Source organism: Nyctereutes procyonoides, unplaced genomic scaffold (assembly GCF_905146905.1).
Source record: "Nyctereutes procyonoides isolate TBG_1078 unplaced genomic scaffold, NYPRO_anot_genome, whole genome shotgun sequence".
Lineage (NCBI taxonomy): Eukaryota > Metazoa > Chordata > Mammalia > Carnivora > Canidae > Nyctereutes > Nyctereutes procyonoides.
The window spans coordinates 38,068,634-38,087,484 of record NW_026575146.1 but is presented as its reverse complement, the minus strand read 5'-3'; the positions used below and the strand labels follow the sequence as shown (position 1 = coordinate 38,087,484).

General features: G+C 43.5%; 1 protein-coding gene across 16 annotated transcripts in view; it reads left to right on the top strand.

The window, feature by feature from the left end:
- Positions 1–18,851, top strand: part of AOPEP (aminopeptidase O (putative)) — a 335,041-nt gene that overhangs the window by 239,951 nt on the left and 76,239 nt on the right. For all 16 annotated transcript variants that reach the window (XR_008662500.1, XR_008662501.1, XR_008662502.1 and 13 more), the window contains 2 exons: positions 18,395–18,457; positions 18,700–18,774. Coding sequence is in view for 9 of the 16 variants with exons in the window: in XM_055310035.1 (XP_055166010.1) it covers positions 18,395–18,457; positions 18,700–18,774 (138 nt within the window). In the remaining 7 variants the exon portion in view is untranslated. The remainder of the gene's footprint in view (positions 1–18,394; positions 18,458–18,699; positions 18,775–18,851) is intronic.

The window sequence follows — 18,851 nt, the reverse complement described above, 5'->3', positions numbered from 1 at the left end:
CATAGATGGCCTTCAATCTGCTGTGACAGCACAAATGATTATAATCCATGGATGGGAGTGCTTATTCACAGTGGGCATCCAGAAGGGCATGAACTAATTATCAGCCTTACTTCAGCTCTTAATTTCAACTCCCAGGCAACCTGTTTCCCGAGGTACTAACAAGTAGCATGCTGACGCCAGTGAACCTCAAGGCCCTTCTGTGGCTCCATCTGCTCTGGGGGAAGTGCTCAGCAGATGTGAAATGGCAAAGTCATGGGCACCAGTGGCATTGATAGAGAAGATGAGTAATAGCTGATCACATCAAGGGTCTCAGAAATAGGCAGGAAGCAGTTCAAGCTCCCAGACTGGCTCCTGCATCCCAGAAGTTAGAATAGTGGTTATTGTGATATCTTGGAAAATGCCACTCCTTTTCAAGCAAACACCTGCAAGCGGCTAAAGGCGATGCAAACAAATGATGGAAAACTTAAGTCTTGTAGGGAAAATGCTGAGGCCACAGAATTGAAATTTGATAAGATGGGATGCTTTTAGCACCGAGAAAGCCAGTTGTTTATTAGGAGAATAACTTGTAAGTTTCTTTTTGCACAGTTTATGTAATCACATCAACATAACTTTAAGGCCCATTGGGGACCATCAGTCTCAGTGGTGTCTATAGGAATTCTGCATTTAGTGTTCATTCAAGAAAACTGAGACTGGTTATTTTGCAAAATCCAGGGAAATTATATTTTTCAAATTATATGTGCTGTGAAATCCTTGGTTCTTTTTTATTAGCAGTAGCAGTTGCTATAATGTGGTTTGCTTTTTAGACTCCTAATAATTTTGCTGTCATTTTTGTCCAGTGGTTCTGCTCACATTTTCTAAGTGACTAAACACCTTTTCAGGGGGCCTTAGAGATACGTTGACTAGATTCTCTGGTTTCAATTGGGGCAGGGCCCATAATGTCAGTGAATCACCACAGTTCATCGAAGAGCCTGGCCCTTCCCTCAAACCCCTCAAAGTGATACACTGCTCTGAAGTCACAGGAGACAGGGAGAGAGTTTATTAAGGTCCTTTCATCTGTAGCCTGATTTCTTTTATTTTTGGCATTTTTACCGTCATGTTCGCTCATACTTTGTCAACAAAATCCCACAGACCAGGTGGGATTTTGCAACACACGTTTATGATCTCGGTTCTGAAGGCTAGAAGTCCAAGATCAAGGTATGGGCAAGGTGGGCTTCTCCTGAGGCCTCTCTGCTGGGCTTGCAGATACCCGCCTTCTCACTGTGTCCTCACATGGTCTCTCCCCTGTGTGCATAGACATCTCTGTCCTAATCTTCTCTTCTAAGAACCCCAGTTAGATTAGATTGGAGCCCACTAATGTGATCTCATTTTACTTTAATCACCTTTTTAAAAGCCCTATCACCAATACAATCACATTCTGAGTTATTAGGGGTTAGGACCTCAACATGTCAATTTTGGGGGAAAAATTCAGCCCATAACAATGTTTATTCCCAATACTTCCCTGATTAGTTCCACATTTCTTGTGAATCCATTCAAAATGGCCAATAAAAATCACTCAGGTCAACCTCATTATATTTTATTCCCCTATGGATGAACATTTTTGGGGTCTATTTTTTGTGGGGTCCCAAATGACATTCTGTCCTGTGGAATGAGAGAGGCAGAATGTGGAAAAGGAAGGGTCTATTCTGGAGAGTACGAAGTGACTGAAGGTCTGTGCTGGGCATTGTGTATTATTGGGGGTATCTGATCTGACACTAAACGTACTGACCTCTTCAAAGCATAAGGTACCATGATGAAACAGGAGATGTTTTCCTTTAGTGCCCCAATGAAAGCTCTGTGCCCTTCCTTCCTTTTCTCTCTCTTTTAAAACCTAATTTCCAGAAAGAATTTGAATCTCATTCACAATAGTCTAAGATGAGACTCCAAATGAATAATAAGGATTAAACGTGAATTGAAGATTTCCTTTGTAATTGTGTCAGAGCTAAGGCTTCCACAGAACTGCCAGGCATCCCAGACCAGATGGATGAGATTTGCAAGAGGAAGCTTCCAGGATCTGAAATCATACCTCCTCATCCAGCGCCTTCCCTCCCTGTCTCTTCCTTCTTCCCACAAACATAACTGATACATCTATCCTTTATGAGGGACTGTGGATGACTCAAAGATGAGAGGACACAGGCTTTGACCTCAAGATGCTTAATAAGTAGGTAAATAGATACACAACTAACTGACCTAAGGCAGAAAGCAGCAACTTGTGAAAAATGAACTCAACTTTTAGCATTTGGAAGAAACAGGTCTTTTCTCACTGTGGAAGCAGGAAGGCTTGAAGTGCCATTTAAAACCAATCTCGAAGGACATACAGGGGACAGGGCCATGTCAGGCAGGCCAAGAGCCAGAACCAGCATCTAGTGGTGGAAAACTGAGTATGCACGTTTGAGCAGGAGTGGGTAGAATCAGATCTCAGTGATTGGGGCGGGGTGGGAGGGTAGTGGTGGGTGAGCCACACGCTTTTTGTCATAAGCATGATTAAGTGAGTGTTGCCCCAGGGCCAGAGGAATGGAAACAGCTTCCTGGTGGGAGAGCTGGGGGGAAGTGCCTTCCCAGCCAGCCTCACTATCACTCCCTGCTCCCTCCCCAGCCCCAGCCTCTGCTACACTCTAACCAAAGTCATCTGCCCCCTGATAATAGAAGGGCCAGTGCATCTTTTTTTTTTTTTTTTAAGTGATCAGGTGAATGCATGTGACCAATATTTGGAATAGTGATCTTTCCCCTTGGAAGAACAGGCTTGTTAGGAACAAGCATATTGTTGCCTGCTTTGCATGGAGAGCAGGATCTGCAAAGGACATTGATTAGTAAGGCAGGACACTGCCAGACCACGCAGGAACTTGGATGTGATGCTGGAGGATTCCCACAAGATCCAAGAGCCACAGAGGGCCACCAGGGGCCAAAAGGTTGCTAATACTTGAGTAGCAGTTAGATCCCTGGGCAGGTAGACCAGCAGCCTAGCTAGAAGGATGACTGGGATGAAAAGCCAAGCCTCTCCCCTCCATTTAGGTACTAAGGAGTCTCTGGGAGTAAAGAATGGTGAGATAGACTTTGGCCCTTTGGTTTTCAACTTTGAACTTTCAGGTCCAGGAACTGTTCACTTACATGGATACATTTAAAAAGCATCATTAAGTATCTGGATGGCCGGTGGTGTCTTCCTAGAAAGCACATGCAATGGGCTGAGGAATATCTACAGGAGCCCCCTGAGAAATACGTAGGCAGCCATGTGAAACAAGCTGTAATACAATTCATGTAATACAGATGCCATGCCTGAATCCTGCTAAGTGATGAGGGATAACACCCAGGATATTACCCAAACTGAGGCCTACATCCTTTAGGATCTCAGATTGGACACCTATTTTTACAGTGAGCTCAGAGGAGATGTATGGGAATGGCTCTCTCAGGTGATAAAGAGCATATGGGAACTTGTTTCTTTAAAAATAAAAATTCTGAACCCACTGGGCCACAGGTCAGTGAGCTCATGTGTAAGGGAGCCAGTTTAATTGTCCTCAAGGTGTAAAGTCTGGGGAGCCACATTTGGATATTTGGGAGGTCCCTGTTTTTCAGGTTCATACATGTTGTGCACCCACAAGAGAGATTCACTTAAGTAAGGACATTATAGTGATTGCCAAGAGTGATACCATTTAACAGGATCTCGTTGTAATGTTGCTTTATCATTTTCATGGAGATTTTTGAATTTCTCAAAGAATTAGGACAAAGACTTACACGTCGATAGATAAACATCTGATTTCACTTTTTAAGAACTGCCCTATTCTCTATTTTTTTAGCCTGAAGACATATTCTGGTAGACTTTTCCTCAAAGGCAGATTATTCTATACTTGCATGCATTATGCACGTCCTATACCTAGGGAAAGCCCTGAGACCCAGCAGTGCACTGAGTTGTGCGCATAGGTGCACACACACACACACACACACACACAGGGCCGCTGGGCGCTTGGACATTGTACAGCATTGTTGCATGTACGGATGTTCAGCTCTGCTTCCCATGCCTCTGGGCAGCAGCTCTGACAGCAGCCCTTCACCATGCACCCAGGGACTTCCGCCAGCACCTGCCACCAGAACACCTGCTGACAGGGAAAGCTATTAGGAACACTGGGCTGATTTTAGAACATGGGGCTTTTTTTCCCTTCTCTCTTGTGGAGAGCCATTATGTCGTACAAAATAGGTATATATTTACTATGTGCATGGTGTATCATTCTTGGGTGTGGCCCCTATTGATTCATGGTTAAATATTAGTCTTTTCTGGTGTCTGCTTTAGAATCCGAGGCAGGAGCAAGTCTTGGTGAGGACTTCATTTTCTCCCCCATGGGGGAGCTGCACCCTAGGGACTGGTGGCCTGATCTCCCCAAGCTGGTAGCCCCAGTTAGTGGCAGAGCCGAACCTCAGGATCTAGGAACCTCAGCCCTCTGTCCCTCCAGTTAAGGTGTTTTGTGTTTTTAGCAAAGTTGCTTTTAATCCAAATCAGCTTGAATCCATCCTTGCCTTCATTTTTACAAGACCTATGAAGAGATAATAAATGAATACAGCAGGGAGCTCTGAGCAGTGATGATTTTTAATGTAATTAATGACTGCTCTTTTTCCTGGATCTGTTCTTGACTATTCTTTAGTGGGAAAAATGTGCTTTGTGCATGCAGTACTATGAACCTCATTTTCCAGGGCCTTTCATAAATATGGGTCATGGTGTGTACATCCTTCCATGTGGCTATCTCTAAATGGTAGTAGCCCTGCTTATCTGAATATTTTGCATAGGAAATTCTGGACTTTACTGCATTGAAGAGTTGGTATCTTTTTTGGTGTGAATGAATATGAGTGTATGCAGAGATAGTTGAGGTCTTTGCTTTTAGAAAGGCATAGCTATTCCTCCCTTGAAATGGAAATTAAATTAGATAATATCAGGTCACCAATACAACAAATGAGAAAGAGCAATGGGTCGAACAAAGAAGTGTCTTTATGTACCTTCTAAAGCATTTTAGGGATGTATCCTTTATCTTATTTGCATTCAAAAGCCAATTCCAGCTAGAGTCCCTGGCTTTTGCCCTCATTTTCTCCTCTCCACTGACCCAAGGCAGGAGAGCTTCCAGGACACAGCCCAGAGGTGGCCCACCAGCAAGTGTATCACCAACATGCACATCAGGATGACAGTCAGGAATTGTCAAACTGCTCAAATACATATGTGTGTTTAAAACAGGACAGTGTGCATGTCACATGCATATCTTTGTATGGCAGTTGTCTGTGATTTGTTGGTGCTTGGCAGTGGCTGTGTTCAGCTCATCCTTTGGCTTGGGCCTTTACAAGTTTAGTGTTTCTACTTTTCTGATCCTGTCTGTTTACAACTGCCACTGCCATACCTAAGTAAGGTCCAGACAAATTTTTTTAGAAGACTTTACTTATTTATTTGACAGAGAGAGAGAGAGAAAGCATAAGTGGGGGGAGCTGCAGGCAGAGGGAGAGGGAGAAGCAGACTCCCTGCCAAGCAAGGAGCCGGTTGTGGGGCTGGATCCCAGGACGCTGGGATCATGACCAGAGCTGAAGGCAGAAGCTTAACCTACTGAGCCATCCAGGTGTCCCCGGGTCCAGACAGTTTGATGCATAAAATGCAAGGCTGCATTGTTTTGAGGTTAAAAAGCAGGAGTGAGATTGTGTGGGAAAGGAGAGTAAGTTGTGTTGTATCCAATCTGCTGTTTTCACAGAGGATGCTGTAGTGAAATTTTGTTCTGCAAACTTAATCCTATATTGGATAAAGGAGGCAACTGATACATTAGGTGTAGCCTTGGAAGCAGCCCTGTACCACTAAGCTGTGTGGCCTCAGGTGAGCCATTTGCCTTCTCTCAACCCTCACTGCTTCTTTGAGGAGTAAGTGGGGGCTGGCCTGGGTAAAAGTGGCCAGAGCCGCTTTTTTGCCTCATGTCACTACATGCCATGCCCAGTACCTGCTGAAGTGTGAGCTCTAGGTGAGCCTGGTCTCTCCGAGAGGAGGAATGTCAGGATTTACTTTTCCTCCAAGTGTCTCCCTTTCCAACCTGGGAATCTGTTGAATTGCCCAGAGACTAGAAACTTTCCTCCCGAGAGGTGTTTTACAAAGGTAGCTGTCAAGAAACCTTGTCTGTGCATTTCTTTTCTTTTCAGCTGGAAAATGTCCATTTAAAAGATTATTGGGGGATCCCTGGGTGGCTCAGTGGTTTGGTGCCTGCCTTTGGCCCAGGGTGCGATCCTGGAGACCCGGGATCGAATCCCACGTCAGGCTCCCGGTGCATGGAGCCTGCTTCTCCCTCTGCCTGTGTCTCTGCCTCTCTGCCTCTCTCTCTCTCTCTCTCTCTCTCTCTGTGTGTGTGTGACTATCATAAATAAATTTAAAAAAAAATAAAAGATTATTGGGAGAAATCACAGGTAATAATCAATTTGCAAGGGCATTTAGGCTGGTTGATCATTGAAAAATAGGCATTTGCTTCTATTACAAACCTGTTTGACTAGCAGGAGATGAAAAAATTTTTGCTTGGGTTGTCAATGTCTTAAAATGCCTGCAGATCAATAAAAGCTGCAGCAGGAGAGTTTGACTTTGGACAGTGGCAACTATTATTTCTAGGCTACGTTTTGGGACATAAAAATAAGCACTCATTTATGTCTCTTGTCCAGATGACCTTGTGGAAAAAAAATGTCTGGTGACTTCTAGGAAGAGAAGACATTGAGGCCAAATGCTCCAGAAGCAGCACCTCATTTTTTTATGCTGCTTTTATATTTCAATCTGTAGATTGTTTGCCACTTTAAAAAATAAAACCAAGCAGAGCTAATAAATGAAATGTTTATGAGAAATTGCTACAGTGATCGCTGTAGAGCTTGTGGCTGAGAGTTGCCATGTTCCTTATATTGAGAAACTAGAACCTATCTGGCGTTGAGGTATAACAAGAAGTGATCAAACCCAGATGCTTTCCTAAAATTATATTTTCAGTGCATTTATGTGTTTGAGCATTAAGAAATGCTCAAATAGAAAGCAAAGCTAAAGTAGACTGCAGTATTTCTGCTATAAACTGACATGCTAAAAATATTTTCCTTTGTAGGCAAAGGGAATTTCAAAGCACATCGAGGGCTACATAGATCAGATGGTTTTTCTTAAAGAGCATTAAGGGCATCCTGGTTGTTATTAGCCTTGACCTTCCAATAGGACATTATTTATGCCCCAAAGCTCTACAATTCACTTTTTAATTTCAGCAACTTTATTGGCATGAAATGCATGGAAGGGAGGCCAGACTCAATACATCAGACTTGGGGGTAAGACTCCAGGGCAACAAGTGATCTTAGGATTGGATTGGAGAGAATGCCTTCACCCCCATGGCCCATTTCTATGGGGAGAGGTCGCTCTCCACATCCGGCAGCCTCCTCTGGCCTACCCTCCAGAGGCTTCATCTCCTCTTTTCTGTATGCTCTTCCTTTTTCTTCAGTTTTGCGTGCCGCCACTTCTCATATTCCACGTGGCCAACCAGAGCTACATTCTCTTTAAGATTCTTCTTGGTTATATTTATTGCCAGGTTGGCTTCTCTGGAGATCTCACTGAGTCTCTCCTCTTCAAATTGTGTTTCTCTGTCACTATCATTGGTTTTGTAACTGAGGGATGTCTGCCTGGGTTTTGTATAAATACTTCTAGTGAATTAAACTGTAAGTGGGTAAATCCAAGAATATTTATCTGGATAGCTCTGTTTAGAATTTTATTTGTGAATTTAATCTTTCTTTCTTCTTAATTATTATATTGGTTTTAACTGCCTGTAGCTACTATTAGGATTTTAGATGTTTTTGTGTCAAGCACCTGTCATGTTGGTACTTTAGAGAACGATGTAGAAATATCAAATTTCATTTTTGATATTCTTAGAATAACAGTGGGCTTATTGTTTTTGAATGGGATGGGACCAGAAACAGAATGATCTTTATAATAAGGCTATGAGAAAGAGAACTTGCTTCCTTGTGTCCACCAGTCCTTTGGAAAGAGACAAGCACTCATCTGTAGTAGCTCAACCATGCTGTATCACCGTGGGTTCTATCATTGGCATCACATCTATGTGACGGTCGGATGAGGCTTTTTATTATGATGTCACAACTCAGTTATTTGAGACCTTTGAAAATTGACTTAGGTTCAAAGTTCCAGACAGGCTTTTGTTTCTGGGGGGAAAGAGGAAGGGAATTAGCATCTGCTGGTCAACTTTGTGTTCTCTTGGTTTATGTGCCATCTCATTTCATCCCCCAGCACCACTCTGTGAGACAGATAGTGTAATCTCCCTTTTTATAGGCCCAAAAAGGTTCTGTGACATGCTCAAAGTTACACAGCTTCTAGCTGGTAAGGATAGAGGTTGCCTAGTTCTAAGTTCTGAACTGTGTATTTCTCATTACATATGGCTTTGTAAAGAGACTGTTAAACCACATTTCATAGGACAGCACTTAACAGCAACAACAATGTATTTAGTTGTACATTAGCATGATTTCCAATGCCCTTGAACCTCAGAGAGCAAGGCAGTGAGATAAGAAATGCTCAAATAGAAAGCAAAGCTAAAGTAGACTGCAGTATTTCTGTTATAAATTGAAATCCATAATTATAAAATGGAAATGGCTGGAAATTGTTTAGTTTAAGAGAGTCTAACATGCCTAATATTAATATGAATATAAATTCACTGGGTAGATTCAAAGTCTACATATTAGATGTTTATGATGAGTCTAATAAAGCTTTAATGTTCTTTGTGGTTCTTTTTCATCTCTCATACTACTGAGCACAAAAGCCGTGTTGTATGCAGAATGGCTGGGTTTATCCCTAGTAGAGAGAAGTTATGTTTGGTATCTAAAGAACAATAAGAGTTTGCTGCTTGGCTGATCAATGCTGGATCAAGTTCACATTCCCTGGCTCCTACTCTCCCACCTACACACGCAGGGGGTGGAAGCAGAGCAAAAGGAGGGAGGACGGATCCTTTTTTCACAGAGAAAGAGATGTGAGCTTGGGCTTTCCTAATATGGACACAGCTGGGCCTGTGTAGCATTAAACATTGATTTAATCCACCGCTGGAGGAAACATCCTACAAAAAGTGAAGAGATTAGCAACCAATTAATTCCGGCCCTTCCCGTTGTTGTCCTGGAACACCTCTTATATGGAGCTAAATGTTTGGTGAACAAACATTCTGGAAATTAGCTCTTTCTCATATATTGTTTATATTTGGGACAGCCACCCCACTTCCCAGTTGTGATGGATTTTACTTTCCTTACTCTGTGTGTTTTCTTACTTCTGAATAGAGGGTTCTCTTGGGAGGCCAGATGACAGTCAAGCCAATCTGAGTGCCAAAGTTTTTAAAAATAGACCTGCCAGAAAAAGAATTAGGTATGCTGGGGCCCCAGACTCACAAGGTACAGCTTCCTTTGAAGACACCAGGAAGCACGAGGCGCTCCTTGTGCATATACTTACAGATACCCTACCCATTCCATCTTAGGGGATAACCAAAAGGACATGTTTGCTTTTCAAGCTACTGAAATGTTAACATAAATGTTTGTGCTTTTAAATAGCTAGTAACTAATATCTTTTGTAAGGCATTTTGCCAGAGTAGTTTTCCTGTAGCATCAATGTAATTTCTAAATAAGGAAATCCATTTGATCAGAGCACGGTGCCCAACACCAAGATCAACCTGGGTTGCTTCCTATGTGGAATAGTAGCTTTTGCACATAACAAAGGGTCTTTTCCATTGGTACACGGTGTCCCCTAATTGTGGCTGGCAGCCTTCCAATGCAAAATATTTGTTTCTAGGGAATAGATGGCAGTCATTGACATAATTAGAACATTGTTTACAGAAGATGAATGGGAATTCATCCCATATATACAGCTTTCCGGGTTCCCCAAAAGACAAGGATCTATGCTTTTTTTACTCAAGATCCAGAACTATATTACCCATGAACCTGGAAAAAACTCTTAAGAAGTCAAATATCAATCCATTCTTGCCTCCCTTCTGGTTAGTGTTGAGATCTTTCACTTCTTTTCAGTTCTTTTGTGTGTGCATGTGTGTGCATGTATGTGGACTTAACTCATCTTGCCTGGAAGTTGGCCCTTAAGTGTAAGCTCTAGGCATTGCTACCCTGGGTCAGGCCAGCAGCCAATCCTGCCCTGCATTGTGTCTGCTGCTTACCCAGAGACTTGTTGAAATAGAACTTAATAGATGGCTGTCCTCTGTGGTATTGACCTTGAAATATAGATGTCTCCCACATATCTGGAATTTCTTAATGGTAACTTGTTAGAGATGGGTCGTCATTAAAATGATCTAAACCAGTGGTTCTTAGGCCTGGCAGCAGGTGAACTCACTGGGGGAGGAGGGAGTTCGGTGGGTGTGGGGAATGCTTTAAAAAGGACTGAGTCAGGCTCCCACTCTCAGGATAGGAATGTCAGTGATCTGGAGCGCCACCTGGGTATTGGGATCTATAAACCCTCCTGGCGATTCTAATAAGCAGTCAGGGGACCCTCTGATCTAAAGCCTCCCCTACATAACTTTGTATTTCACCTGTGAAACTCTAAGGTCAGAGTGCCCATGAATGTTAAGCTCCTGAAAAGAATTGCAGTCATACAGGGGTTGGAGGGGGTGTATAATATCTGTCTTCTGAAATGGCTGTTGCAATAGACTTTTATGGTATGGGATAATATTTTATGGGCTATGTTTTGATCTGAGGTTAGTCTGATCCACATAATAAGCAACTATTTTAAAGTGAAACAGTCATGCTAGATATCTTCTAAGCTCTCATGCTGGAGTAGAAAGAGTACTACATTTCCAGCCAAGAGATCTAAGGGCCACCCAGTATTAGGTACTAAAGATACGAAAATTTGGGGCACCTGGCTGACTCAGTTGGTAGAGTGTGCAACTTTTAATCTTGGGGCTGTGAGTTTGAGCCCCATGTTGGGTGTAGAGATTGCTTAAAAATCAAATCTTTTTTTTTTTTTTAATTTTTTTTTATTTATTTACGATAGTCACAGAGAGACAGAGAGAGAGAGAGAGGGGCAGAGACACAGGCAGATGGAGAAGCAGGCTCCATGCACCGGGAGCCCGACGTGGGATTCGATCCTGGGTCTCCAGGATCTCGCCCTGGGCCAAAGGCAGGCGCTAAACCACTGCGCCACCCAGGGATCCCAAAAATCAAATCTTAAAAAAAAAAAAAAAAAAGAAAGAAAATTCCATGAGACTCTGTTTCTTCATCCTGAAATTGGGGTTGTGAGAGAAACAAACCATGCAGTCTGCATGTGGAAGCACTTGGTGAAACATTCAGCCCTTACAAAATTGGCCACTCTGGTTCTTTCACTAGTTTGGAGGTTCCATGGCCTCTGATAGATGGAGCAGTTCGGTACTGTTTGTGTTTAAGGTCACTTCCATCCAGCTTCTAGTGACATTGTGTTGCTTCTTAGCTCATCATCTAAAATTTGATAGGTAACAACTGCCTCCCTTTGTAAGCACATGGCATGTGTTCCTTGATCTTCACAACTAAGAAAGGAGGCTTAGGGAGGTCATGCAACTCCTACCTGGCAGAGTCTGGATTCAAACCCAGCGGGCTGCCTGCGTGCCTTATCCTCTGCCAGGTTTCTGCCTGGTCCCACGAGTGTCCTGGGGACAGGGCTGGTGCCTTATTCATGTCTGCGTTCACAAAATCTAGTGCTTGGTTTTGCAGGGGCTCTCAGTACGTTTGTTAAGTGACTTATCTGTCTGTATATCCAGTTTACATTCTTCTTCCCAAGGTCAGAGACTATTTCCTCTGGTCTTGATATCAAAAGATGTAAAATTCTTGGTCAGTTAACATTTTCATAGGTGTTCAGTGCCATATTTGTATAATATTATGTTTACTTCTGTGGGTTTTTTTTTAACAGTTCTTTTCCTTGAATTTTATAGAGTATAATTATATGACTTTACCTTCTGTGCTTCACTTCTGAGTGTTTTTAATGAAGAGAAATATTAGAGCCATAATGTTTTACCAGAGACCCTCCTCTCCCGCAAAAAGAAAAAGAAAATTAAAGAAAGAAAAAATAAACCCAGAATATTTTATTTATTCATACTCCTCCTTGCCCAAAATGGAGTTAAGACAGCTTCCAAAGCAAAATACAGCATGGTAAAAATAAATTAAAATGTAAAAAAATGAAGCAATGTGAAAATAATAGTAGGAAAATAAAATGGGGCCAGGAATTAAATTAGCATACAATATGCACCCTCTGAAGGTCCTATGCTTAGTTTAATACAGGGGCACAGAATTTTTTTAGAAGAGGGAAAAGGGATTAATTTGCAGTGTTCATGAGGTAAAACAAAACAGGTGCTTGACTGCAGCTATTCCTGATGTTGATATCAGGGAGAAGCTTTTCCTGTGGGTCCTCTCAGAAAATTACTATTTAATGTAATAAACAATCCTCTGAAACTATCCTTATGGTAAACATTGGGATGGGTTTTATGGGACTGTTTCTTATAATGCACCTCAATAAAGGTTGATGGCTTCTTACCAGAACATAATGTGATAAAAGGAATTTCACAGAGCACCAGTAAGACATAGTCGTGTGGTGGTCTGCTCTAATCCAAGGGGATCTTAGAGCATCTAGGGCAGGGGTTTGGGCAATCAGAAAAATCTGTGAACCTCCTGACAGTTGATGTGTATGAGGGAAGGGAGTAGGGGACTGTGCATGATTGTAGATGTATTGTTTTCTTGGGAGCCAAAAGCTGATAGCTAATGCCTCATCAGATTCTCAGAGGGGATCTAGAAATGGAAGAACTGACCATGTTCCTTCAGGCAAGCTCTGTAAAAGTTCCTGAATAACAGTGAGTTCAGGGTTATGATGACTGAGAAGAAGAGGTCCTCTTAGCCAATTCACTGCAGAACAAATGTGGGAAGCATTTCCTTTTTTGAAAACCATGCTTTATAAGGATTGCACTAAAAGGTCCATTTAGCAGGGCCAGAATCCTCTTGAGAAAGAAGAATTAGGCATTCATTCTAACACAGACACAAAATGGGCAATAATAGAAATTATGATTTTTCTAAAATCAAAGGTATGATAAAGGAATGTTATATTCTAAAATGGTAGAGCAAAATTTGAGACATTTGAGAACTTCGACCCTAATCAGGATTACTTTCTTGTTATTATTTGCAACTTAAACGAACCTTGATTTTATTTCCAGTTTTGTGTAGGTGCTTACTTTTTCATTTACCCTCAATATATGTTGGCTATAGAGCCCTTCTGAAACAAACAAGAGCTTCAGGACCTCTCTACATTGTTTGATATTAAAAGGTCTTTTGACTTTATAAAGCAAATAGTTTTTCCTCTCCTGTGCCCAAGGGAGAGTAATTTGCCATCTGAGGCTGTTTGGACTAATTAAAGGGCTCCCCTTGTCTGCTCTTTCAGCCTACTAGGTGACTAGGAAGACGTGCTTCTGCCTCTCATTCCTTTGGATTGTAGCTCATCATGAAACAGAAGCACACATCCATATTAACAATATGAAATTGATATCACTACCATATTCCAGTGAAAGGAATCATTTCTTCCTGACGATATCAAAGAAGAAGAAGGAGAAGGAGGTAGAGGGAGGAGGAGAAGGAGAAAGAGAAAACAGAAAAAGGTTTTCTCTCTAAAAGTAATCTCCAGCCACAAGATTAAGTAATGCTTTTATTCAAGCAATGGCATTTTCCTCAGCCTCTGAAATTATCTTCAACTATTACAAACCGCATTGACAAGAAAGTTTCTTAAAACAACTTCCTTTTCAAAACTTGCATCTTTACTAGATGAAACTTTTTTTAAAACATAATTAAATAGAAAACATCTGTTTTTAAAAGATAGCCTTAAAGTGCTTTCACCACTTCCTTAAAGATAGTTATTAGAGTATCCATCCCTGACTACAAAATTCCATTTATTTATTGATTGATTGATTGAGAGTGCATATGTGTACTGGGGACAGGGGAGGGTGATGTGGGGGTAAGGGAGAGAAAGAAATTGAGACTCTCAAGTAGACTTCAAGCCCAGCACAGAGCCCAATGCAGGGCTGGACCTGAGCCAAAATCAAGAGTCAGATGCTTAACTGATTTGGCCCCCCCGGGCGCCCCCAGAACTCCAATTTTTAAAAAGTAGTCTTCCTCCAGTTTCTCCACACCATAAGTTTATTGAGGCCAGCCCATGAAGAAAGGGAGATTTAGGTAGTAGGTACAAGGAGAAATGTATTGAAGTTATATTGAACGCAACAAAAAAGAATTAATAGTTTTCCAATAAAAGGGATGTCTGGGTGGCTTGGTTGGTTAAGTGTCTGCCTTTGGCACAGGTCATGATCCTGGTGTCCTAGGATAGAGCCCTATGTCAGGCTCCCTGCCAAGCAGGGAGCCTGCTTCTCCCTCTGCCACTCCCCCTGCTTGTGCTCTCTCTCTCTCAAATAAATGAATCTTTTAAAAAATGTATTTTTCCAATAATTTTGAAATGTATTGCTATTTCATTATAGATTTTTAAAAAAGATTTTATTTATTTATTCATGAGAGACACAGAGAGAGAGACAGAGACATAGGCCCAGGCAGGCTTCCTGGGGGACCCCAATGTGGAACTCGACCCCAGGACCCTGGGATCGTGCCCTGAGCCAAAGGCAGACGCCACTGAGCCACCCAGGTGTCCCTCATTATACATTAAATTCAGCTCCTAGCACCATTTTGGAATATAATTTTCATGATTAATGTAAGAATTAAGAATCTTTATTTCTCATTTCTATTTTTATTTTTACCTTTTTAAAGGATTTTGTTTATTTATTTATTTGACACAGAGAGAGTGCACAACCAGAGGGAGAGGGAGAAGCAGGGTCCCTACTGAGCAGGGAGCCCAAGAGGTATCTTGATCCCAGGAACTGAGATGATGACTTGAGCAGAAGGCAGTTGCTTAACTGAGCCACCCAGATGCCCCTATTTTTACTTTTCTTTAAAAGGCCATTTTAGAAGTACCCTGGCATTATAATTGATGTCCAGTTATCTCTTTCTTTAAAAAATGCACAATTTTGTGCTCTTTACAAAATAAAGTATTTTAATGGGGAAACAAACCAGAGTCAATTAGAAAGATCTTCATCTTGAGATTCTCCCCCTTGAAAGTTCATACGTTATTCAGTCATTTATTCCTATATCCTCCCTTCACTTACTTAACAGATTTATTTAGCATCTACTATATGCCAGCAGTATTTTAACTGACTGGACAAAAATCAAGAACAAACGAGACAGGATCCAAAAGAGATAGGATCTCTGTCTTCCTGGACTTTAAAGTCCAGCTGGGGAGACAGACATTCAACAAATTAATTTTAAAAATAGCTATAATAGAACTGTACAACACAGAATGAACCCTATTGTAAACCATGGGCTTTATTTAATAATGATGTATCAAATATTGGTTCATGAATTATAACAAACACACCACACAAATGGAAGATGTTAGTAATAGAGGCAACTGTGTGTTATGTTGGCATACAGGAAATCTGTGCTTTCTACATACATTTCTGTTATCTGCTTTAAAAAATAAAGTCTCTTAATAAGTTTTTTAATAGCTCTAAAAGATAAGCAATTTAAAAGAAATAAATAGGATGCTATTAGAAGGAATAGTCAGGGGGAGGGTGACATAACTTGGAGTGAGGAGTAAGGAAAGACATTTCTGGAGTAAGGCCACAACTAGAGAATAAGTAGGAGCCAGCCAGGCAGAGAAGAGAAAGAAGTGTATTCTTGATAAATCAAAGTGGAATCACTTGAACTACCTTTGGAAATATTCTGGCTTCTCAGTGGAGGATGAATTGTGGGAGTGCACATGAGGGTGCAAGAGTACAAAGGAGATGAGTTAGAAGTAACTTAGAATGGACCATAGTTTTTGTTACCTACTCAAAGTATTAGTAGAGCAGAGTGACAGTAGGATTCTTTCCTTTGCTCAGCTCATGCCAGAAACCATTAGGTTCTCCATGAACTGCAGACTAGGAAGAAAGGAGACTGTCATTGGCAGTAAGACAGGGTTCCCAGGTCTCAATTCCTAAGATCTTTCCAGTGGGCCACTGGGATTTTTACAATGAGGAACAATGTGTGTGTGTGGCCGGGGGTGGGTGTTTGAGACTACAATCAGCTGAGAATTACAAGGGAAAACAAGCCTTCAAGTAGTACTATCCACGTGTAATAGAAGATTTTCATAGAAGTCTGTATATGATTTAATTTTCAGTAGTTTTCTATTCCCACACTACTGGATTGTTGGATTTTATTTTTTGTTTAAGGTTACATGTTAAAAATTGTTGATAAGTCAACAAAAAGGATACTTAAAGAAGGTCTATTTAGGCAGGGGGCTGTTTTAGTCTGTCAATATTGAAAGTTTTTTTTATCAGACTTCTTACGGGTGAATTCCTAAGGAAAAAAATTCTAGTGAGTAAAGGGAAATGTCTATAAGAGATAGATTTCTATTGATTCTAGAACTGTTATTAGTAGCATGGAAGATTAAATAGTTCCAGGTTTTATTTCTTTTTTTAAAAATTTTTATTTTTTTAAGATTTTATTTATTTATTTATTCATGAGAGACAGAGAGAGAGAGAGGCAGAGACACAGGTAGAGGGACAAGCAGACTCCATGCAGGGAGCCCGTTGTGGGACTCGATCCCAGGTTTCCAAGATCAGGCCCTGGGCTGAAGGCCGTGCTAAACCGCTGAGCCATCTGGGCTGCCCCACCAGGATTTATTTCTATTTAAAAGTAAGCAACTCTGCCATTAAATAATCCACTTCATCATCTGTAACTGTAACCTGCCTTTGTGTATGTGCACTGTAGATTTGCAAGCCTTAACTATTTTTATGCATTTGTTTTACAGTAGAAAAATTGTATGATAGTTGTACATTATATATAAGAAGATTCCATACCACTTCGAAAAATCTTCAGCAAATGAGCATGCATTTCATAGCACTTAGCTAATCATGATACCAAACGGCTAATATGCCTATCTAACTCTATAGGATTACTTTTTTTTTTTTCTTTTTGGATTCCTGGAAACAAAAACACTTAAGAATCCCCCATTTGAGCAGACCTGTTGTTTATTTTAGAACATATAAGTACATCATCAATGTGATTTTAAGTAGTTCAGTTATTAATATGGGATGAAGGGATAAAATAAAGTTTTCTACTCTGATGTCTCCATTAAGAAGCTCCTCTTTGTGTAAAATACTCCGTGGCAAAGTTGCTTCTATTTAAAGTAGTGAGTTTGATCTTGGCTTTGATCTAAAGCTTTTGATCTTGAAAGAAGGATGGAGTAGCAATAAAGAGAGGGCAAGACAGATTTTCTTTAAAGAAATGCGATAAAGTTAAAGGGATGGTCAAGATCAACAAACGCGAGTGCGACCCGACTCCTCTCCCCAAGCGCTCACCCCCATTCAGGTTCAGCCAACTCGTGATACGGATGGGAAGAACGCCTTTTGGGTTTCGGCGGAAGAATCTGGAGCATCGCAGACTTTTAGAAACTAAGAGGAAACTATCTCCCTAATTATGAAGACCGAGTGTCTCCCCTTAAACTCTCCCCGGCCGCGGTGGCGGTCCGCGGTCCGGGCGCGGGCGGCGCCGACTGCGCTCAGCAGGAGCGCTCGGGCTCCCTGGAAGCGCGGGCGGCGCGCGGGGCTCGCCTGTTATGCGCGGGCCGTGTCTCCCCCGGGAGGTCACCTGTGCCACCGCCGGGAGTCCGGAGGGGCCACTGGAAAACGTCTACTTAATGGCGTCTAACCAATCCTCCGAGACAGAGTCCACTGGGAAAGTTCCTCCCGCTCGGCAGAGGCCACCTGGACATTTGGGTGCCTGAACCAAGGAGCGTATTCCGCTGGCCGCGGGGGCGGGGGCGGGGGCGGGGGCGGGGGCTTCTCGAGCTAAGGAGCCCTTTGGCTTCGCACCGCGGCCGAGACGCCCTTTCGTGGGTCCCCAGGGGCCGGGGGTGGGGGCTGGAAAGGTAAGGCGTGCGGGCGCGGGCGGGACGCGGAGATGGGGAGCAAGGCGGTCCGCAGCCCGCAGCGAGAACAATAAAGTAGCCGGCGCTGGCGGGGCGGGGGTGACCTGCGGGGCGGCCCGGGCAGCCGCTGTACCTTTAAGGCAGGCCCCGCCCCCAGGCGCCCGCCCCGCCCCCGCCCCCGCCGTCCCGGCCCCGCAGCCCGCCCCGGCTCCGCGCTGCGCCCGAGGTGTCGCGGGCCCGCGGTTCTCCGGCCGGGCGGGCGCGGGGCGCGGGACGCGGGGCGCTGGGGCGGCTCTCGCTCGTACCCTCGCCTGCCGCGGCCGAGGTGGCGGGGCGCGGAGGGGAGGCCGGGGAGGCTCCGGGCAAACTTGACTCTTTCCCCTTCCCCCGCAGCCGCTGCAGACGGAGCGCCAGGCCAGGGCGGAGTGCGGGCTCGCGCGGCGAGTGGGCGCCGAGGTGAGTGCGGGGGCGCTCGCTGCCCTCGCTGCCCTCGCTGCCCTCCCGGGGGCGCCGCGGCGGGTCCGAGGGCCCCGGACGGGGGTGCGGGGGCGGCCGGGCGGAGGTCGCGGCCCCGGCGCGGGCAGGTCCCTGCGGCGCTGTCCCCCGTCCGCAGGTGAGGCCCGGCGGCCCTGCGCCCGCGGAGGGCGGCCTCACCCCGCGCCGAGGTGTTGAAGGGCCCTGTGCTTTCTGAACTTCAGGTCCACAAATGGATTCGAGTGAACCGGAGACCCCAAAAACGGAAACGAAGGGAGACTGAAGACGTGTTTGAAAAGGTAGGGTTCCCGAAGGAGGGCGCGGGGTGGGGTTCTTGAGAAATCTGCCCCCGAGGGCCTGAGCACAACAATAGAGT